Source organism: Bos mutus, chromosome 1, assembly GCF_027580195.1.
Source record: "Bos mutus isolate GX-2022 chromosome 1, NWIPB_WYAK_1.1, whole genome shotgun sequence".
NCBI lineage: Eukaryota > Metazoa > Chordata > Mammalia > Artiodactyla > Bovidae > Bos > Bos mutus.
In genome coordinates this window covers 111,217,642-111,237,024 of record NC_091617.1, presented here as the reverse complement: position 1 = coordinate 111,237,024, position 19,383 = coordinate 111,217,642, and the positions used below count along the sequence as shown (strand labels likewise).

Below are 19,383 nucleotides of genomic sequence, written 5' to 3'. Positions count from 1 at the left end.
TTAATGAGGAAGAAACGGGCACTGATCCCATTCGTGAGGGCTCCACATTCATGCTCTAATCACCTCCCAAACTTCACCCTCACTGCCAAATATCATCAACTTTAGGGGTTAGGTTTTCAACTTAAGAATCGTGAGGGGACACGAACAGTCAAACCATAGCACTTCTACAGCAGTGGTTTTCAAACTATGGGTTTTGGACCAGGACCATCAGCATTACCTGAAAACTTGTTAGAAATGAAGTTATGAAGTTCTCATCCATTTGTGGCTCCTCTGTTCCGGTATTTTTAATACATGCAGGTATGTGTGCATGTTGGTATAGCCCCTCCTTTCTTACACAAAAGAGAACATAGATTGTTCTGTACCTGTTTGGGGTTTTTGTTTTTTCCAGAGATGACATCATATCACTGTATAGAGACCCCCTTCATTCATTCCTTTTCCTACTGGAGTGGGTTGCCATTCTCCTCTCTAAGGGATCTTGCTGGCCCAGGGATTGAACCCAGGACTCCCACATTGCAGGCAGATTCTTTACAATCTGAGCCACCAGAGCAGAGAAGCCCTTTACAGATGCTTAAGTGCCACAGTATGTGGATCGACTACAGTTTATTCAGTTGGTCTTCTATTAATAAATATTTGGCTTTTTCCAGGGTTTTGCTCTGATAGATTATGCTATAATGAATAGACTTGTGCATATATGGTTTTGTATTTTTACCAGTGTATTTGAGGAAACATCAGTATTCCTAGAAGAGGAATAGCTGGGTCAAAAGTTAAATGCATATGGTAATTCTGGTACTGTGATTGCTAAATACTCCCAAAAGTATTATATCATTTTGGATTTCTAAAAACAGTATAGAAGAGTACTTATTTCCCCACAGCCTTACCAGTATATACTGTCAAATATCTTCATATTCCCCATCTGACAGGTGAATAATGCCTCTTCCGTTCAGAGTTAATTACAGTTCTCTTATTATGTAATAAGAGTTTTAAGGGACAAGTTTACATTTACATTTTGTTTTCTATGAACTATGTCTCTTATTTCTGGCTCACTTTTTTATGTTTAATTTACCAAATGTTTTCCTATTGGTTATGCATTTTAAGTCATAGTTAGGAACATTTTTCTTACTCTCAAGTGATAAAGAAATTCATCTATATTTTCCTATAGTTATTTGTACCCAGAATTTTTAAATATGTTTCTGATGAGATTCTTAGGTTCAAAGCAACAGTTTACAAATGCAAGTTTATAAACTGATGTCAACCATTGCAGTCATTTACATGAGAAACATTTAATAATCTGTCATTTCATGCTTTTCTTAATTCTTCTAAATGATGTCAGTCTGAAGTCTTCTGGCCTGCATGATAAAATGTTCTATTAGTAAAACAAGTAACATTATTCCTGGAGTAATGTATACTCTTAATGAATAAACATTCAATTATTGAAAACTTTACCTTTCTAAGAGAAGACAACATAAACCATTACGATGCATCCCACAATCCAGCCAATTAAGAGAAGAATAGGGACCACATAGCGAGATAATGTAGCCTCTGCTGAAAAACAAGAGAAATCAGATTAGAATGGTCATGTTGGTATTAAATCTTCTGAATCAAGAGGATAAGAGGAAATTTGATATAATATCAAGGGAAAAAAAATACACTCTCTAATGATACCCATACATGATTATTATTTTCTTTTCTACAAAGGGTGCTTGTGACTCAGCTGGGTATTTGAAAGAGAAGGGTGTGTGTGAAAGCCACCTGGTGGCTCAGCTGGTAAAGAATCTGCCTGCAACGCAGGAGAGTCGGGTTCAACCCCTGGGTTGGGAAGATCCCCTAGGGAAGGGAAAGGCCACCCACTCCAGTGTTCTGGCCTGGAGAATCCCATGGACAGAGGACTGTGTTCAAACCATATGCCTTCCTTTTACAGTTAGGTGACCTTGGGCAATCCTGAGCTTGAACTTCCCGGTTTGTAAAATACAGAGAGTGAAACTCATGATATCCACCTCCAGGAATTGTTCTAAGAATCAAATGACATTGAGTAAGTGCCAAGACTTTGTAAACTCTAACCACCATGTGTGTGTTTGCCGTATACAGAACACATTCCTGCATTTGTTCAACAACACAGAGACCAGCTGTTTACATAGAAACACTGGAAAGTGAGGTAATTACTACTAAATAATCATAAAGTAGGGAAGGTGTTGAAAACTGTTCTTAGATTTGATAGCTGACTTTATCATAGGAAAAGAAAGCATTACACTTTACGTAATCATGTAATCATTCCTGAACAGAGCAAAGAGATTCTATTTTGTCAACTGGTTCAGTATAGCAACCAACACTGATCCAACACACACATAGAAGACAAAAGTATAACTCCTCTTTATTATATTTTTATATTTATATGTATATTATATATTTATAAGTTTCCTACTTATACCCTTACCTGTAAAAAGGCAACTTATAAAAGTATTTTTTCACTGCATCTCAATCTTATTTCAGACACCACACAAAATAGTTCAAAACACAGAAAGACATCATTATAGAATAACGCCCTGTGTTAAAGGCTCAGATATATTCTTAACTGAAAGCACAATTAGATTTTATGCAATTAGCTAACAAAGAAAATGCATATTCTTAGCAACTGCATTCCTATTACAATTTCTATCACTCTAAAAATAAAGTTTTTTTAATGCTGTTAAAATCATCAAGAAATGAGACACTTCTAAAATTTGGAGACATAATAGCAAATCTCCTGAAATTAATATGAATTTTAATAGCTTGCTGCCGCTGCTGCTAAGTTGCTTCAGTCATGTCCGACTCTGTGCGACCCCATAGACGGCAGTCCACCAGGCTCCCCCGTCCCTGGGATTCTCCAGGCAAGAACACTGGAGTGGGTTTCCAAAATTGTTGGAGTGTCTCAACTCTCACAAGTTCAACAGCTTTACTTAACTTCTCCATCACACTGTGACCTTGAACAAAGCATTAACCACAACAATGTGAAAATTTTTTTCTCTTTACCTGCCATGTGGCATTGCCTTAAGGATAAAGGGAACATTATGATATGCTCTTTACTCTCATTTGGATAAAAGCCTTTTTATGAATTAAGGTACCATTACACTGGAGGTCACAATAATTTTTTTGAACTGTTTCTATATTGATTTAGTATTTTTCCTGATTTCCAGGAACTTAGAATTAATACCAATATTTTAACTGAGCATTTGTATTTTATACAAGCATATTTTAATACAATTCTAAAATGTACATAATACTACTACTTTTAGCACTTTATAGTATCTCATTATTTATTATTCTGTGAAAAAAAAAAAACATTGTGCTTTTAAATACTCAAAGCATACCTGCATTTGTCTTCTGTTAACACTAGTACTTTAAGTTTTATTATAATCTGTAGCATTGGTTCGAAATAGGAATATATAGGAACATAATATTTGCATATATCACTTACATCAATAGTACAAATAAGCACAAAATCTCTTTTTAAACATGAAGAATAATTTCAAAATACTTCTCTCTGATCCTGAGCATGCCCAAGCAGGTAGACTTATACATATTAAGAACACTGTGCTCTGGGATAAGACTATCCAGGTTTAAAAGCTGGTGCCCCCACGCTCTTGCATATGATTACAAGCAAGTTACTAAATTTTGTTATGCCTCAGTTTCCTTATCTGTAAAATGGAAATGGTGATATCTCATGAGATTGTTGTCAGCATTAAAAGCATTAATTTCCATAGACATTTAAAGCTTTCTTGGACGCAGTATATATATTTAGCCCATCTTATCAATTATTTTTCTTAGATATAAAAAACATTTAAAAACCAGAAGAAAAGAAATTCAGATGTGAAGCATCTTAGAAATGACTAAGCCTATTTTATTTATTTTTGACAGTCAAAAAACACAGAAAGGTAGAAGGATTTCCCCAAATTCACATGGCCATTGAGTAGCACATCCAACACAAAATTAAAATATCCTTAATTCTAGCCCAGTGCACCACCGTACTTCAAATTCAAATCCAGTACAACGCTGGAGAGTAACCTGCTTCTAACTCAATTTTCAAAACAAGCATGAGCAAATTAAACTCTTTTGTTTCTTTGAACCTTTCAAAGTTACTCACTTAATGTATAGATGCGGTCCATAAATTGCATATCTAATGCATTTTTGCAGTCACACTAACATAATGTGATTAATGCTCCTTTAGAAGAGATACCTTGCTCTTCAGAATAACAGGGAAACAGAAAATAAACCTGGGAGCCTGGAATGTTTTTTGCTAAGAGAGTTGGGTGCCTTAAATCTTACCTTTTTCAGCCATTCTTCCTGTTGTTGGGTGGGCTGGTCAGGGCCACTCTTACCTCTTTGTTATTGTTATCCAGTGTCTCTTTGAACTTTAAATAGATACGTGAAGAGTGTGGCAGCTGCCTGACTCCTGGCTGCCAACTGTCTGGGTGATGTAAGGCACTGAAAAGCAGAACTCCTCTGTCTTTTTCTTTATCCTATTATGAAGGAAACAAGGGACTATAGGATCTAAAGTTAAGCTGAATAATTCTAACTCAGAGATATGCAGATTTTTTTACTCACTCAATGCCTCAGACAACATGAAGGAACTCTTCAGGGAAGTGGGTGTACAGAGGAAAGATGACATTTCAATTAGACAAGTCCTATTAAAGAAGAAGGGTGGTATGATGGAGAGAAAGGACTTTGAAGTTGGAGAGACCTAGATTCAAATTCCAATTGCTATTTCTGTAATAAATGAAAGTAGCTTAATTGAGCATCAGCTTCTTTAGTTTTAAAATGAAGATACTAATACCTACCCAAGGAAGTGTCAAAAAGATGAAAAAGCTATATGAAATTTAGACAATTCTTTATTACATTACAGAATGCAAAAGATAAAATAAATGGTGCCCCTTCTATGAACCAATCTAAAAACAGAAAATTGTAAATATAAATGTCCTAGAAATGAAAACAATAAAAAATTGTGGTATTGCCTAGACTTTTCAGAGAGCAGTTATAATCTTGTTTTTATTAGCAATGTATAAAAATGGGACATTCCATTTTTCAAGTCCAACCTCGTTTATGTAACATGACCTAGACTATGCCCTAGATTCTCATTGGAGTAACTTTTAGGTCTGGATGGAAAAGTTTTGCAAAATGACCTTTAACTGACTTTGAAAAAATCCAGCACAAGACTGAGTGTCCTCCTCTAAAGACAGACTTACCTGATCTGATCCACCTTCAGAGTTCCAAGAGTAATGTTTCTTGCAAACGACCACATCTTATCACTCATCAAAATCCACCAATGGTTCTCCATCTCCTAGAGAATAAAAAGCAGGTTTCTTGTTAAGATCCCTAAAAAATCTCACCCCTCTAATTTCCCATTTGCAATGATGCTTCAGCCACACTGAACTTGCTATTGTATGAATCCAGGATGCTACCACCCACACAGGCAAGGATAACCTATGAATTTCTACCTACAGATTAGAGTGTGCAGCCAAAAAATCTGATAAGGTTTAATATCACTTAAGCCAAGCTGTCATCTCTCTCCAATTTAATATTGAAAGAATGACTGGCTTTACCAGATAAGAAGAGAGGTTATGTAACAAAATGCCTGGTAAAGTCAGGAGGTGTTTTCCCAATATTAAATAGCTATATATTGAACAAAACTTAATTGAGGGCAAGATAGATAGAAAAAGAAGAAAAGCATAATGTTCAATCTCATTAAAAGCTGAACACTTTAAACAAATAGGCTCAAATGAACACTTATAAAAAAAAAAAGATATTCAAAAGAAACAGTAAAGTACCGTCCAAAGAACAAACAAAGATACATATGTATTAGGGTATAATCTGCCTGAAATGGATAAAAATAGAATGTATGAAAGTGTATACATTAAAAATAGTTATTTCCATGTCACATGTCTTAAACTCTTTTCTAATGTGGTATATTAACATTATTACACAAATTTTGATTCTGAGGGTGGATTACTTTACAACTCATTATTTTCTTTAGTTTTCTATGAGTGAGGGAGTGATAGTCACTCAGTTGTGTCTGACTCATCATAACCCCATAGTCTGTAAGCTGCTGGTCTCCTTTGTCCATGGAATTTTCCAAGCAAGAATACTGGAGTGGGTTGCCATTTCCCAGGGGATCTTCCTGACTCAGGGATTGAACAGGGTCTCCTACATTGCAGGCAGATTCTTTACCATCTGAGCCACCAGGGAAGCCTACTATTAAGAAACATTTCTAAGTATAAAGACAGGTCAACTTATAAAGTATCAGCAGATACATGGTTGACTTCATCTTATAATCTATAGACTACATATTAGACCCAGGGGTTGAATCCAGGTCTCCCGTGTTGCAGGTGGATTCTTTACCATCTGACCCACCAGGGAAGCTAGTTCTCTATAGAGAGAGGGAAAAAAAGAAAAACTAATTCAATGAACATGAACTGCCCAGATCTCAGAGAAAGTTTCAATCTAAAATCTCATTTCCTTGTTATCAGTTTTTTAAAAAGTTTTATAATATTTATTCAGGAAAAAATGTCTTATTCATTATTAGACTAGTTTTGCTTTAAACTCATAAACCCAAGGGCCTGTATTTGACCATTTTCTCATCATCTTCTTAGGGCATATCACTTAGGTATATAGGTACATTTTCTATTTTTAATTTGCAAGTTTCTTGAATATTTAGATCTCAGTTCCTTTATTATTAAGGTGACATTGTTGGAGAAGGAAATGGCAACCCACTCCAGTACCCTTGCCTGGAAAATCTGATGGACGGAGAAGTCTGGTAGGCTATGGCCCTGCAAAGAGTCGGACACGACTGAGCGACTTCACTTCCTTTATTATCAAGGTGACATTAGTTTCTTCTAGGGTATTTAAGCTAAAAAATTTTCAAATACTTGTCTCCTTATTCAAAAGAAGTCAGAATTCTTCATTTTTCAAACTTTTTTTATATCCAGAATTATAGATATAATATAAATATTAGATATTATATGTCAATATTACAGATCTGAATATGGACAAATTCCTATAAACACACAAACTCCCAAAAGTGACTCAAAAAGAATAGCATATTTGAATAGACTTATAAAAAGTAAAGAAGTTGAAGTCATAATAAAATATCCCACAAACCAAAGTCCTAGAATAGATGGCTTCACTGGTGAATACTACCAAACTTGCAGAGTTAATACTAACTCTTAAAAACTCTTTGCAAGCATAGAAAAGGAAAGAAGACTTCCCAACTCACCCCATGCTGCCAGTGTCACCCTAAAACCAAAACCAAAGATCTTATAAGAACACTACAGACCCAATCTTGCTAATGAAAGTAGATGCAAAACTTCTCAGCAATAAACCAACAAGCCATATCCAGTAGCATAAAAATTATACACCATGATCAAGTAGGATTTATTTCAGGAGTATATAGTCAATACAACTTTCAAATACAAGTTAATATTATGTACTACATTAATAGAATAACAAAAACCACATGATCATCTCAGTAGATGCAGAAAAAACATTTGATAAAAATCAAATACTACTTCAAGATAAAAACACTCAATAAATGAATTAGGAATAAATTCTCAACTTCATGAAGGGAATCTATCAATATAAAAATCCCATTGCTGGGAGTGGGATGAACTGGGAGAAAGCGATTGATGTATATACAGTACTATGTATAAAATAGATAACTAATGAGAACTTACTGTATAGCACAGGGAACTCTACTCAATGCTATGTGCTGACCTAAATGGAAAGGAAATCCAAAAAAGAGCTATATGTATACATATAGTTGATTCATTTTGTTGTATAGCAGAAACTAACACAACATTTCAAAGTAATTATACTTCAATAAAAACATAAAGTATATCTTAAATGCTCAAAATTCTCCAAGCCAGGCTTCAGCAATATGTGAACTGTGAAATTCCAGATGTTCAAGCTGGTTTTAGATAAGGCAGAGGAACCAGAGATCAAATTGCCAACATCCGCTGGGTCATGGAAAAAGCAAGAGAGTTCCAGAAAAACATCTATTTCTGCTTTATTGGCTATGCCAAAACCTTTGACTGTGTGGATCACAATAAACTGTGGAAAATTCTGAAAGAGATGGGAATACCAGACCACCTGACCTGCCTCTTGAGAAACCTATATGCAGGTCATATAGGTCATATAGAAGCAAGAGTTAGAATTGGACATGGAACAACAGACTGGTTCCAAATAGGAAAAGGAGTATGTCAAGGCTGTATATTGTCACCCTGCTTATTTAACTTCTATGCAGAGTACATCATGAGAAACGCTGGGCTGGAAGAAGCACAAGCTGGAATCAAGATTGGCGGGACCAATATCAATAACCTCAGATATGCAGATGACACCACCCTTATGGCAGAAAGTGAAGAGGAACTAAAAAGCCTCTTGATGAAGGTGAAAGTGGAGAGTGAAAAAGTTGGCTTAAAGCTCAACATTCAGAAAATGAAGATCATGGCATCTGGTCCCATCACTTCATGGGAAATAGATGGGGAAACAGTGGAAACAGTGTCAGACTTTATTTTTTGGGGCTCCAAAATCACTGCAGATGGTGACTGCAGCCATGAAATGAAAAGACACTTACTCCTTGGAAGGAAAGTTATGACCAACCTAGACAGCATATTCAAAAGCAGAGACATTACTTTGCCAACAAAGGTCCATCTAGTCAAGGCTATGGTTTTTCCAGTAGTCATGTATGGATGTGAGAGTTGGACTATGAAGAAAGCGGAGCGCTGAAGAATTGATGCTTTTGAACTGTGGTGTTGGAGAAGACTCTTGAGAGTCCCTTGGACTGCAAGGAGATCAGCCCTGGGATTTCTTTGGAAGGAATGATGCTAAAGCTGAAACTCCAGTACTTTGGCCACCTTATGCGAAGAGTTGACTCATTGGAAAAGACTCTGATGCTGGGAGGGATTGGGGGCAGGAGGAGAAGGGGACGACAGAGGATGAGATGGCTGGATGGCATCACTGACTCTATGGATGTGAGTCTGAGTGAACTCCGGGAGTTGGTGATGGACAGGGAGGCCTGGCGTGCTGCAATTCATGGGGTCACAAAGAATCAGACACGACTGAGCTACTGAACTGAACTGAATTGTGAAAGACTAGATGCTCCCCCCTACCCAACATCATACATTTAACCAAAGATATACAAGGTCTGTAACTGAAGACAGACAAAACATTGCCGAGGAAAATCAAAGAATATCTAAATAAGTGGATCAAGAGGGAAGAAAGAAAAAAAGTGAAGTCGCTCAGTTGTTTCCAACTCTGCAACCCCATGGACTGTAGCCTACTAGGCTCCTCCATCCATGGAATTTTCCAGGCAAGAGTACTGGAATGGGTTGCCACTTAAGGGACATATGTATACCCATGGCTGATCTGTGTTGATGTATGACAAAACCAACACAGTGTTGCAATTATCTTTTTCAATTTAAAAGGAGAAAAAATAAGTGGAAGGACATTCCATTATGTTTTTTAATCTATCCTATAGATTAAAACACTTGATAATGTTAAGGATGGCAATACTACCAGAAGCAATCTACAGATTCGATGTCTTTCTGGGCTTCTCTGGTGGCTCAGTCAATAAAGAATCTGCCTGCAATGTGAGAGGACCTGGGTTGGGAAGATCCCCTGGAGGAGGGCATGGCAACCCACTCCAGTATTATTACCTAGAGAATCCCCATGGACAGAGGAGCCTGGCAGGGCTGCAGTCCATGGGGTCACAAAGAGTCAGACACGACCAGCTGACTAAGCACATATAATGTATTTCTATCAAAATACCAATGACTTGTTGCTTTTTTGGTTGTTTTTTGTTTTGCAGAAATGGAAAACCTCACCTCAAAATTCATTCAGAATTGCAAGGGACCTTGAGTAATCAAAACAATCTTGAAGAGGAAAACAATGTTGGAGAACTCACATTTAACTGATCTCAAAACTTACTAGAAAGTTACAATCATCAAGAATGTGTGGTACAGGTATAAGGACAGACATGTAGGTCAATGGAATAGAATTAAGAGTTCACCCAAATACTTACAGTTAGTTGATTTTCAGCAGGCTGCCAAGACAAAATATTAGGGAAAGAATAGTCTTTTCAACACAGGGTGCTGGGACAACTAGTTTTAAATATGCAAAAGTATGATGCTAGACTCCCTACCTCATAACATATTCAAAAATTAACTCAAAATGCACCAAAGACCGAAACGTTAGATCTAAAACTATAAAATCAGAAGAAAACAGGGATGAAACAGGCAACTATTTCTTGGATATAACACCTAAGTAGAAGCAATCAAAGGAAAAATAGATAAGTTGACCTTCATCCATATTTAAAACTTTTGTACATCAAAGAACACCATCAAGAAAGTAATAAAGCCATCTTTGGAATGGAAAAAATATTGCAAATCATACATCTGATAATGCTTTAGTGTCTATAATACATTTTTTAAAAACCTCTTAAATAATTAAGAAAAAACAATTTTTAAATGAGCAAAGAATTTAAATAGACATTTATCCAAAGAAGATATACAAGTGGCCAATAAACACATGAAAATATACCTAAAACACTAGTCATTAGGGAAATACAAATCAAGGCCATAATGAGCTACCACTTCACCTCCACCGAGATGAGTATAATAAAAAAAGACAATAACAAGTACTGGCAAAAATGTGGAGAATCCAGAACATGGAGATGCTGGTGGGAATGTAAAATGGTACAGTCACCTTGAAAAACAATTTTGCATTTCCTCATGTGAGGTACGGAATTAACCTTAAGACCCAGCTATTTCATCCTTACATGTATACCAAAGAGAATTAAAAACAGGTGTTAGACAAATACTGTACACAAATGTTTATAACCGCATTATCAAATAGTCAAAAAGTAGAAATAAACTGATAAATAAGCCAAATATGTTATAGCCATACAATGTGATGCTGTGCAGCAGTAAAAAGGAGTGAAGTTCTGCTATATGCCGAAACCCATCTGAACCTTGAAAATGTTATCTTAAATGAAAGAAGCCATATTCTATGATTTCATTTTATGAAATATCCAGAACAGGCAAATCTATGGGGACAGAAAGTGGATCAGTGGTTACTTGGCAATGAGGGAGATGAAAATGGGGAGTGATTGCTAAGAGCTATGATGTTTCTTTGAGGAGTGATGACAATATTCTGGAATTAGGTAGTGGTGATTGTTGTACAGCCTTATGGATATTCTAAAATCACCAAATTGCATGCTTTCAAAAGAGTGAATTTTATAGTATGTGAATCCTATCTTAATTTCTTTAAGTTCAAATTGGTTCTTGAAACAAGAAAGATTTAGAGAAAAACCCCCAGACCTGCAAGGTGGAAATGGGAAAGGGAGATAGAACAGGATTGGCAGAAATGCCAGGCAAAATGATAACAAAGTTGAATTTTTGCTTTTTAAAATTTATTTATTTTTTAATTGAAGGATAGTTGCTTTACAGAATTTTGTTGTTTTTCTGTCAAACCTCAACATGAATCACCCATAGGTATACATAAATCCCCTTCCTTTTGAACCTCCCTCCCATCTCCCTCCCTATCTCATCCCTCTGGGTTGATACAGAGCCCCTGTTTGAGTTTCCCGAGATGTACAGCAAATTCCTGTTGGCTATCTATTTTATATATGGTAATGTAAGTTTCCATGTTACTCTTTCCATACATCTCACTCTCTTCTCCCCTCTCCTCATGTCCATAAATCTACTCTCTCTGTCTGTTTCTCCACTGCTGCTCTGTAAATAAATTCTTTAGTACCATTTTTCTAGATTCCATATATATGTGTGTTCAGTTCAGTTCATTTCAGTTGCTCAGTCATGTCCAACTCTTTGTGACCCCATGAACTGCAGCATGCCAGGCCTCCCTGTCCATCACCAACTCCTGGAGTCCACACAAACCCATGTCTGTTTAGTTGGTGATGCCATCCAACCATCTCATCCTCTATCGTCCCCTTCTCCTTTGCCCTCAATCTTTCCCAGCATCAGGGTCTTTTCAAATGAGTCAGCTCTTCGCATCAGGTGGCCAAAGGATTGGAGTTTCAGCTTCAACATCAGTCCTTCCAATGAACACCCAGGGCTGACCTCCTTTAGGATGGACTGGTTGGATCTCCTTGCAGTCCAAGGGACTCTCAAGAGTCTTCTCCAACACCATAGTTCAAAAGCATTAATTCTTCAGCTCTCAGCTTTCTTTATAGTCCAACTCTCACATCCATACATGACCACTGGAAAAACCATAGCCTTGACTAGACGGACCTTTGTTGGCAAAGTAATGTCTCTGCTTTTGAATATGCTATCTAGGTTGGTCATAACTTTCCTTCCAAGGAGTAAGTGTCTTTTAATTTCGTGGCTGCAATCTCCATCTGCAGCGATTTTGGAGCCAAAAAAATAAAGTCAGCCGCTGTTTTCACTGTTTCCCCATTTATTTGCCATGAAGTGATGGGACCAGATGCCATGATCTTAGTTTTCTGAATGTTGAGCTTTAAGCCAGCTTTTTCACTCTCCTCTTTCACTTTCATCAAGAGGCTCTTGATGTGTTAGAATACAATATTCATCTTTCGCCTTCTGACTTACTTCAGTCTGTATGACAGGCTCTAGGTTCATCCACTTCATTAGAACTGACTCAAATGCATTCCTTTTTATGGCTGAGTAACATTCCATTGTGTATGTGTACCATAACTTCTTTATCCATTCATCTTTCGATGGACATCTAGGTTGCTTCCATGTTCTAGCTAATGTAAATAGTGCTGCAATGAACAATGGGATACATGTGTCTTTTTCAATTTTTATTTCCTCAGGGTATATGACTAGGAGTGGGATTGCTGGGTCCCCCAGGTGGTTTTATTCCTAGTTTTTTAAGGAATCTCCATAGCATCTTCTGTAGTGGCTGTATCAATTTACATTCCCACCAACAGTGCAAGATTGTTCTCTTTCTCCACACCCTCTCCAGTGCTTATTCATTGTAGACTTTTTGATGATGATCATTCTGACCAGTGTGAGGTGATATCATTGCAGTTTTGATTGGCATTTCTCTAATAATGAGTGATGTTGAGCCTCTTTTCATGTGTTTGTTAGCCATCTGTAAGTATGTCTGTTTAGGTCTTTTCCCCACCTTTTGATTGGGTTGTTTGTTTTTTTGGTATTGAGTTGTATGGGCCGCTTGTATATTTTGGAAATTAATCCTTTGTCAGTTATTTCATTTGCAATTATTTTCTCCCATTCTGAGGGTTGTCTTTTCACCATGCTTATAGTTTCCTTTGCTGTGCAAAAGTTTTTAAGTTTAATCATGTCCCATGTGTTTACTTTTGGTTCTATTTCCATTACTCTAGGAGGTGAGTCATAAAGGATCTTACTTTGATTTATGTTATTGAGTGTTCTGCCTATGTTTTCCTCTAAGAGATGTATAATTTCTGGTCTCACATTTAGGTCTTTAATCTATTTTAAGTTTATCTTTGTGTACGGTATTACGAAGTGTTCTAATTTCATTCTTTTACATGTAATTGTCCAGTTTTCCCACAGAATGATTTATTGAAGAGGCTGTCTTTGCCCCATTGTATATTCTTACCTCCTTTGTCAAAAAAAAAGGTACCCATAGGTGCATGGGTTTATTTCTTGGCTTTCTATCTTGTTCCATTGGTCTGTATTTCTGTTTTTGTGCCAGTACTATACTGTCTTCATGACTGTAGTGTTGTAGTATAATCTGAAGTCAGGAAGGTTGATTCCTCCAGCTCTATTCTTCTTTCTCAAGACTGTTTTGGCTATTTGTGGTCTTCTGTGTTTCCATATGAATTGTGAAAATTTTTGTTCTAGTTCTGTGGAAAATGCCATTGGTAATTTGATAGGGATTGCATTGAATCTGTAGATTGCATTTGACAGTATAGTCATTTTCATAATATTGATTCTTCCTACCCAGGAACATGGAATATCTCTCCATCTGTTTATGTCATCTTTGATTTCTTTCATCAGTGTCTTATAATTTTCTGTGTAAGTTCTTTTGTCTCCTTCAGTTCAGTTCAGTCACTCAGTCATGTCCGACTCTTTGCAACCCCATGAACTGCAGCACACCAGCCTCCCTGTCCATCACCAACTCCTGGAATTAAGTTTATTCCAAGATATTTAATTTTTTTGTTGCAATGGTGAATGGGATTAATTCTTAATTTCTTTTTCTGATTTTTCACTGTTAGTATTTAGAAATGCAAGTAATTTCTGTGTATTGATTTTGTATCCTGAAACTTTGCTAAATTCTCTGATTAGCTCCAGTAATTTTCTGATACTATCTTTAGGGTATTCTATGTACAGTATCATGTCATCTGCAGACAGAGAAAGCTTTACTTTTTCTTTTCCAATCTGGATTCTTTTTATTTCTTTTTCTTTTCTGATTGCTGTAGCTAGGACTTTCAAAACTGTGTTGAACAATAGTGGTGAAAGTGGACACCCTTGTCTTGTTCCTGATCTTAGAGGGAATGCTTTCAGTTTTTTCCCACTGAGAATAATGCTTGCTGTAGGCTTATCACATATGGCCTTTAATATGTTGAGGTAGGTTCCTTCTATGCCCATTCTTTTTGAAGACTTTTAATCATAAATTTGATATAGGTCATACCTGAATGGTCTAGTGGTTTTCCCTACTTTCTTCAATTTAAGTCTGAATTTGGCAATAAGGAGTTCATGATCTGAGACACAGTCAGCTCCCAGTCTTGTTTTTGCTGATTGTATAGAGCTCCTCCATCTTTGGCTGCAAAGAATATAATCAATCTGATTTTGATGTTGACCATCTGGTGATGTCCATGTGTAGAGTCTTCTCTTGTGTTGTTGGAAGAGGGTGTTTGCTATGACCAGTGTGTTTTCTTGGCTAAACTTTGTTAGCCTTTGACCTGCTTCATTCTGTACTCCAAGCCCAAATTTGCCTGTTACTCCAGGTATTTCTTGACTTCCTACTTTCGCATTCCAGTCCCCTATAATGAAAAGGACATTTTTGAGGGGTGTTAGTTCTAGAAGGTCTTGTAGGTCTTCATAGAACTGTTCAAGTTCAGCTTCTTCAGCATTACTGGTTGGGGCATAGACTTGGATTACTGTGATACTGAATGGTTTGCCTTGGAAATGAACAGAGTTCATTCTGTCATTTTGAGATTGCATCCAAGTAATGCATTTTGGAATCTTTTGTTGACTATGATGGCTACTCCATTTCTTCTAAGGGATTCTTGCTCACAGTAGTAGATATAATGGTCATCTGAGTTAAATTCACCCATTCCAGTTCATTTCAGTTCTCTGATTCCTAAAATGTCGATGTTCACTCTTGCCATCTCCTGTTTGACCATTTCCAATTTGCCTTGATTCATGGACCTAACATTCCAGATTCCTATGCAATATTTTTCTTTACAGCATCGGACTTTACTTTGAACACCAGTCACATCCACAAATGGGTGTTGTTTTTGCTTTGGCTGCATCTCTCCATTCTTTCTGGAGTTATTTCTCCACTGATGTCCAGTAGCATACTGGGCACCTACTGATCTAGGGAGTTTATCTTTCAGTGTCCTATCTTTTTGCCTTTTCATACTATTCATGGGGTTTTCAAGGCAAGAATACTGAAGTGGTTTGCCATACCCTTCTCCAGTGGACCATGTTTTGACAGAACTCTCCACCATGACCCGTCCGTCTTGGGTGGCCCTACACAGCATGACTCATAGTTTCATTGAGTTAGACAAGACTATGGTTCATGTAATCAGATTGGCTAGTTTTCTGTGACTGTGGTTTTCAGCCTGTCTGCCTTCTGATGGAGAAGGATAAGAGGCTTATGGAAGCTACCCAACGGGAGAGACTGACTGAGGAGGAAACTGGGTCACAGAAGAAATATACAAAAAAGATCTTCACAACCCAGATAATCACGATGGTGTGATCACTCACCTAGAGCCAGAAATCCTGGAATGTGAAGTCAAGTGGGTCTTAGAAAGCATCACTACAAACAAAGCTAGTGGAGGTAATGGAATTCCACTTGAGCTATTTCGAGTCCTAAAAGATGATGCTGTGAAAGTACTGCACTCAGTATGCCAGCAAATTTGGAAAACTCAACAGTGGCCACAGGACTAGAAAAGCTCAGTTTTCGTTCCATTCCCAAAGAAAGGCAATGCCAAAAAAGGCTCAAACTACTGCACAATTGCACTCTTCTCACATGCTGGCAAAGTAATGCTCAAAATTCTTCAAGCCAGGCTTCAACAGTATGTGAACCATGAACTTCCAGATGTTCAAGCTGGATTTAGAAAAGGCAGAGGAGCCAGAGATCAAATTGCCAACATCTGTTGGGTCATTGAAAAAGCAAGAGAGTTCCAGAGAGACATCTACTTTTGCTTTATTGACTATGCCAAAGCCTTTGACTGTGTGGATCACAATAAACTGTGGAAAATTCTGAAAGAGATGGAAATACCAGACCACCTGACCTGCCTCCTGAGAAATCTGTATGCAGATCAAGAGACACCAGTTAGAACTGGACGTGGAACAACAGACTGGTTCCAAATAAGAAAAGGAGTACGTCAAGGCTGTATATTGTCACCCTGCTTATTTAACTTATATGCAGAATACATCATGTGAAATGCTGGGCTGGATGAAACACAAGCTGGAATCAAGATTGGTGGGAGAAATATCAATAACCTCAGATATAAAGATGATACCACCCTTACGGCAGAAAGCAAAGAACTAAAGAGCCCCTTGATGAAAGTGAAAGAGGAGAGTGGAAAAGTGGGCTTAAAACTCAACATTCAGAAAACTAAGATCATGGCATCTGGTCCCATCACTTCGTGGGAAATAGATGGGAAAACAGTGGAAACAGCGGCAGACTATTTTGAGGGGCTCCAAAATCACTGAAGATGGTGATTGCAGCCATGAATTTAAAAGATTCTTGCTCCTTGGAAGGAAAGTTATGACCAACCTAGACAGCATATTAAAAAACAGAGACATTACTTTGCCAACAAAGGTCCATCTAGTCAAGGCTATGGTTTTTCCACTGGTTATGTATGGATGTGAGAGTTGGACTGTGAAGAAGGCTGAGCGCCGAAGAATTGATGCTTTTTAACTGTGGTGTTGGAGAAGACTCTTGAGAGTCCCTTGGACTGCAAGGAGATCCAACCAGTCCGTCCTAAAGGAAATCAGTCCTGAATATTCATTGGAAGGGCTGAAGCTGAAACTCCAATACTTTGGCCATCTGATGCAAGGAACTGATTCACTGGAAAACACCCTGATGTTGGGAGAGATTGAAGGTGGGAGGAAAAGGGGACGACAGAGAATGAGATGGTTGGATGGCATCACTGACCAATGGTTTTGAGGTAATGATTTTGATGGTTACTCAATGATTTGAGTAAACTCAGGGAGTTGGTGATGGACATGGAGGCCTGGTCTGCTGCAGTCCATGGGGTTGCAAAGAGTCAGACATGACTGAGCAACTGAACTGAATCATAAATGGGTGGTGAATTTTGTCAAAGACTTTTTGTCCATCTATTGAGATTATCATATGATCTTTATCTTTCAATTTGTTACTATGGTGTGTCTCATTGGTTGATTTGCATATATTGAAGAATCGTCAAATCCCTGAAATAAACCCAACTTGATCATGGTGTATGGGCTTTTTGATGTGTTGCTGAATTCTTTTGCTATAATTTTGTTGAAGTTTTTTGCATCTATATTCATCAGTGATATTGGCCTGTAGTTTTCCTTTTTTGTGTTGACTTTGTCTGGTTTTGGTATCAGGGTGACAGTGGCCTCATAGAATGAGTTTGGAAGTGTTCCCTCCTCTGCAATTTTTGGAAAGAGTTTTAGGATAGGCATTAGTTCTTCTCTAAATGTTTGATAGAATTCTCCTGTGAAACCATCTGGTCCTGGGCTTTTGATTTTTGTACGATTTTTGATCACAGTTTCAATTCAGTGCTTGTAATTGGGTTGTTCATAATTTATATTTCTTCCTGGTTCAGTCTTGGAAGATTGAACTTCTCTAAGAATCTGTCCATTTCTTCCAGATTATCCATTTTATTGCCATATAGTTGTTCATAATACTCTTTGATAATCCTTTGTATTTCTGCATTGTCTGTTGCAACCTCTCCTTTTTCATTTCTAATTTTGTTGATTTGATTCTATTTTTCTTGATGAGTCTGGCTAAAGGTTTGTCAATTTTATCTTCTCAAAGAGCCAGCTTTTTAATCTTTACTACTGTTTATTTCATTTCTTTTTCATTTATTTCTGTTCTGATCTTTAGGATTTATTTCCTTTTACTAATTTAGGGGGTTTTTGTCCTTTTTTTCCAGTTGTTTTAGGTTTAAAGTTAGGTTGTCTATTTGATGTTTCTCTTGTTTCTTGAGGTAGGATTGCATTGCTATAAACTTCCCTCTTAGAACTGCTTTTGCTGCATCCTACAGGGTTTGAGTTGTCATGTTTTCATTGTCATTTGTTTCTAGAAATTTTTTTATTTCTCTTTTGATTTCTTCAGTAACCTGTTAGTTATTTAGAAATGTAATGTTTAATCTCCACGTGTTTGTGTTTTTTAGTTTTTTTTTTTTTTTCTAGTAATTGATATCTACCTCATAGCATTGTGGTCAGAGAAGATGCTTGATACAATTTTAATTTTCTTAAATTTACTGAGGTTTGATTTGTGACCCAAGATGTGGTCTATCTTGGAGAATGTTCCATGTGCACTTGAGAAAAAGGTATATTCTTCTGCATTTGGATGGAGTGTCCTGAAGATATCAACGAGATCCATCTCATCTAATGTATCATTTAAGACTTCTCTTTTCTTATTAATTTTCTGTTTTGAGGATCTGTCCATTGGTGTGACTGAGGTGTTAACGTCTCCTACTATTATTGTGTTACTGTCAATTTCTCCTTTTTTGTCTGTTAGTGTTTATCTTATATGTTGAGGTGCTCCTATGTTGGGTGCATAAATATTTATAATTGTTATGTCTTCCTCTTGAATTGATCCCTTGATCATTGCGTAGTGTCTTGTAATCTTCTTTAAGGCCCATTTTGTCTGATATGAGGATTGCTACTCCAGCTTTCTTTTGCTTTCCATTTGCATGGAATATATTTTTCCATTCTCTCACTTTCAGTTTATATGTGTCTTTAGGTCTGAAATGGGTTTATTGTAGACAGCATATATATGGGTCTTGTTTTTGTATCCATTCAGCCAGTCTGTGTCTTTTGGTTGGAGTATTTAATCTGGTTAACTGAAAGTAATTATTGATATATATGTTCCTATTGCCATCTTCTTAATTGTTTGGTGTTGATTTTGTAGATCTTTTTCTTCTCTTGTATTTACTGACTATATAAGTCCCTTTAACGTTTGTTGTAAAGCTGGTTTGATGGTACTGAATTTTCTTAACTTTTGCTTGTC

General features: G+C 37.0%; 1 protein-coding gene across 2 annotated transcripts in view; it reads right to left on the bottom strand.

The window, feature by feature from the left end:
• Positions 1-1,260: 1,260 nt before the first annotated feature.
• Positions 1,261-19,383, bottom strand: part of STRIT1 (small transmembrane regulator of ion transport 1) — a 30,799-nt gene continuing 12,676 nt past the window's right edge. The window contains exons 1-4 of one of the 2 annotated variants that reach the window (XM_070374413.1): positions 4,579-4,658; positions 4,300-4,493; positions 1,444-1,542; positions 1,261-1,346 (exon numbers count right to left, since the gene is read on the bottom strand). In XM_070374413.1, coding sequence (XP_070230514.1) covers positions 1,448-1,542; positions 4,300-4,312 — 108 coding nt within the window. In that variant the 5' untranslated portion in view covers positions 4,313-4,493; positions 4,579-4,658 and the 3' untranslated portion in view covers positions 1,261-1,346; positions 1,444-1,447. Of the gene's footprint in view, positions 1,347-1,442; positions 1,543-4,299; positions 4,494-4,578; positions 4,659-5,216; positions 5,312-19,383 lie in introns of those variants that run through there. The other variant, XM_070374419.1, reaches the window with a different exon arrangement.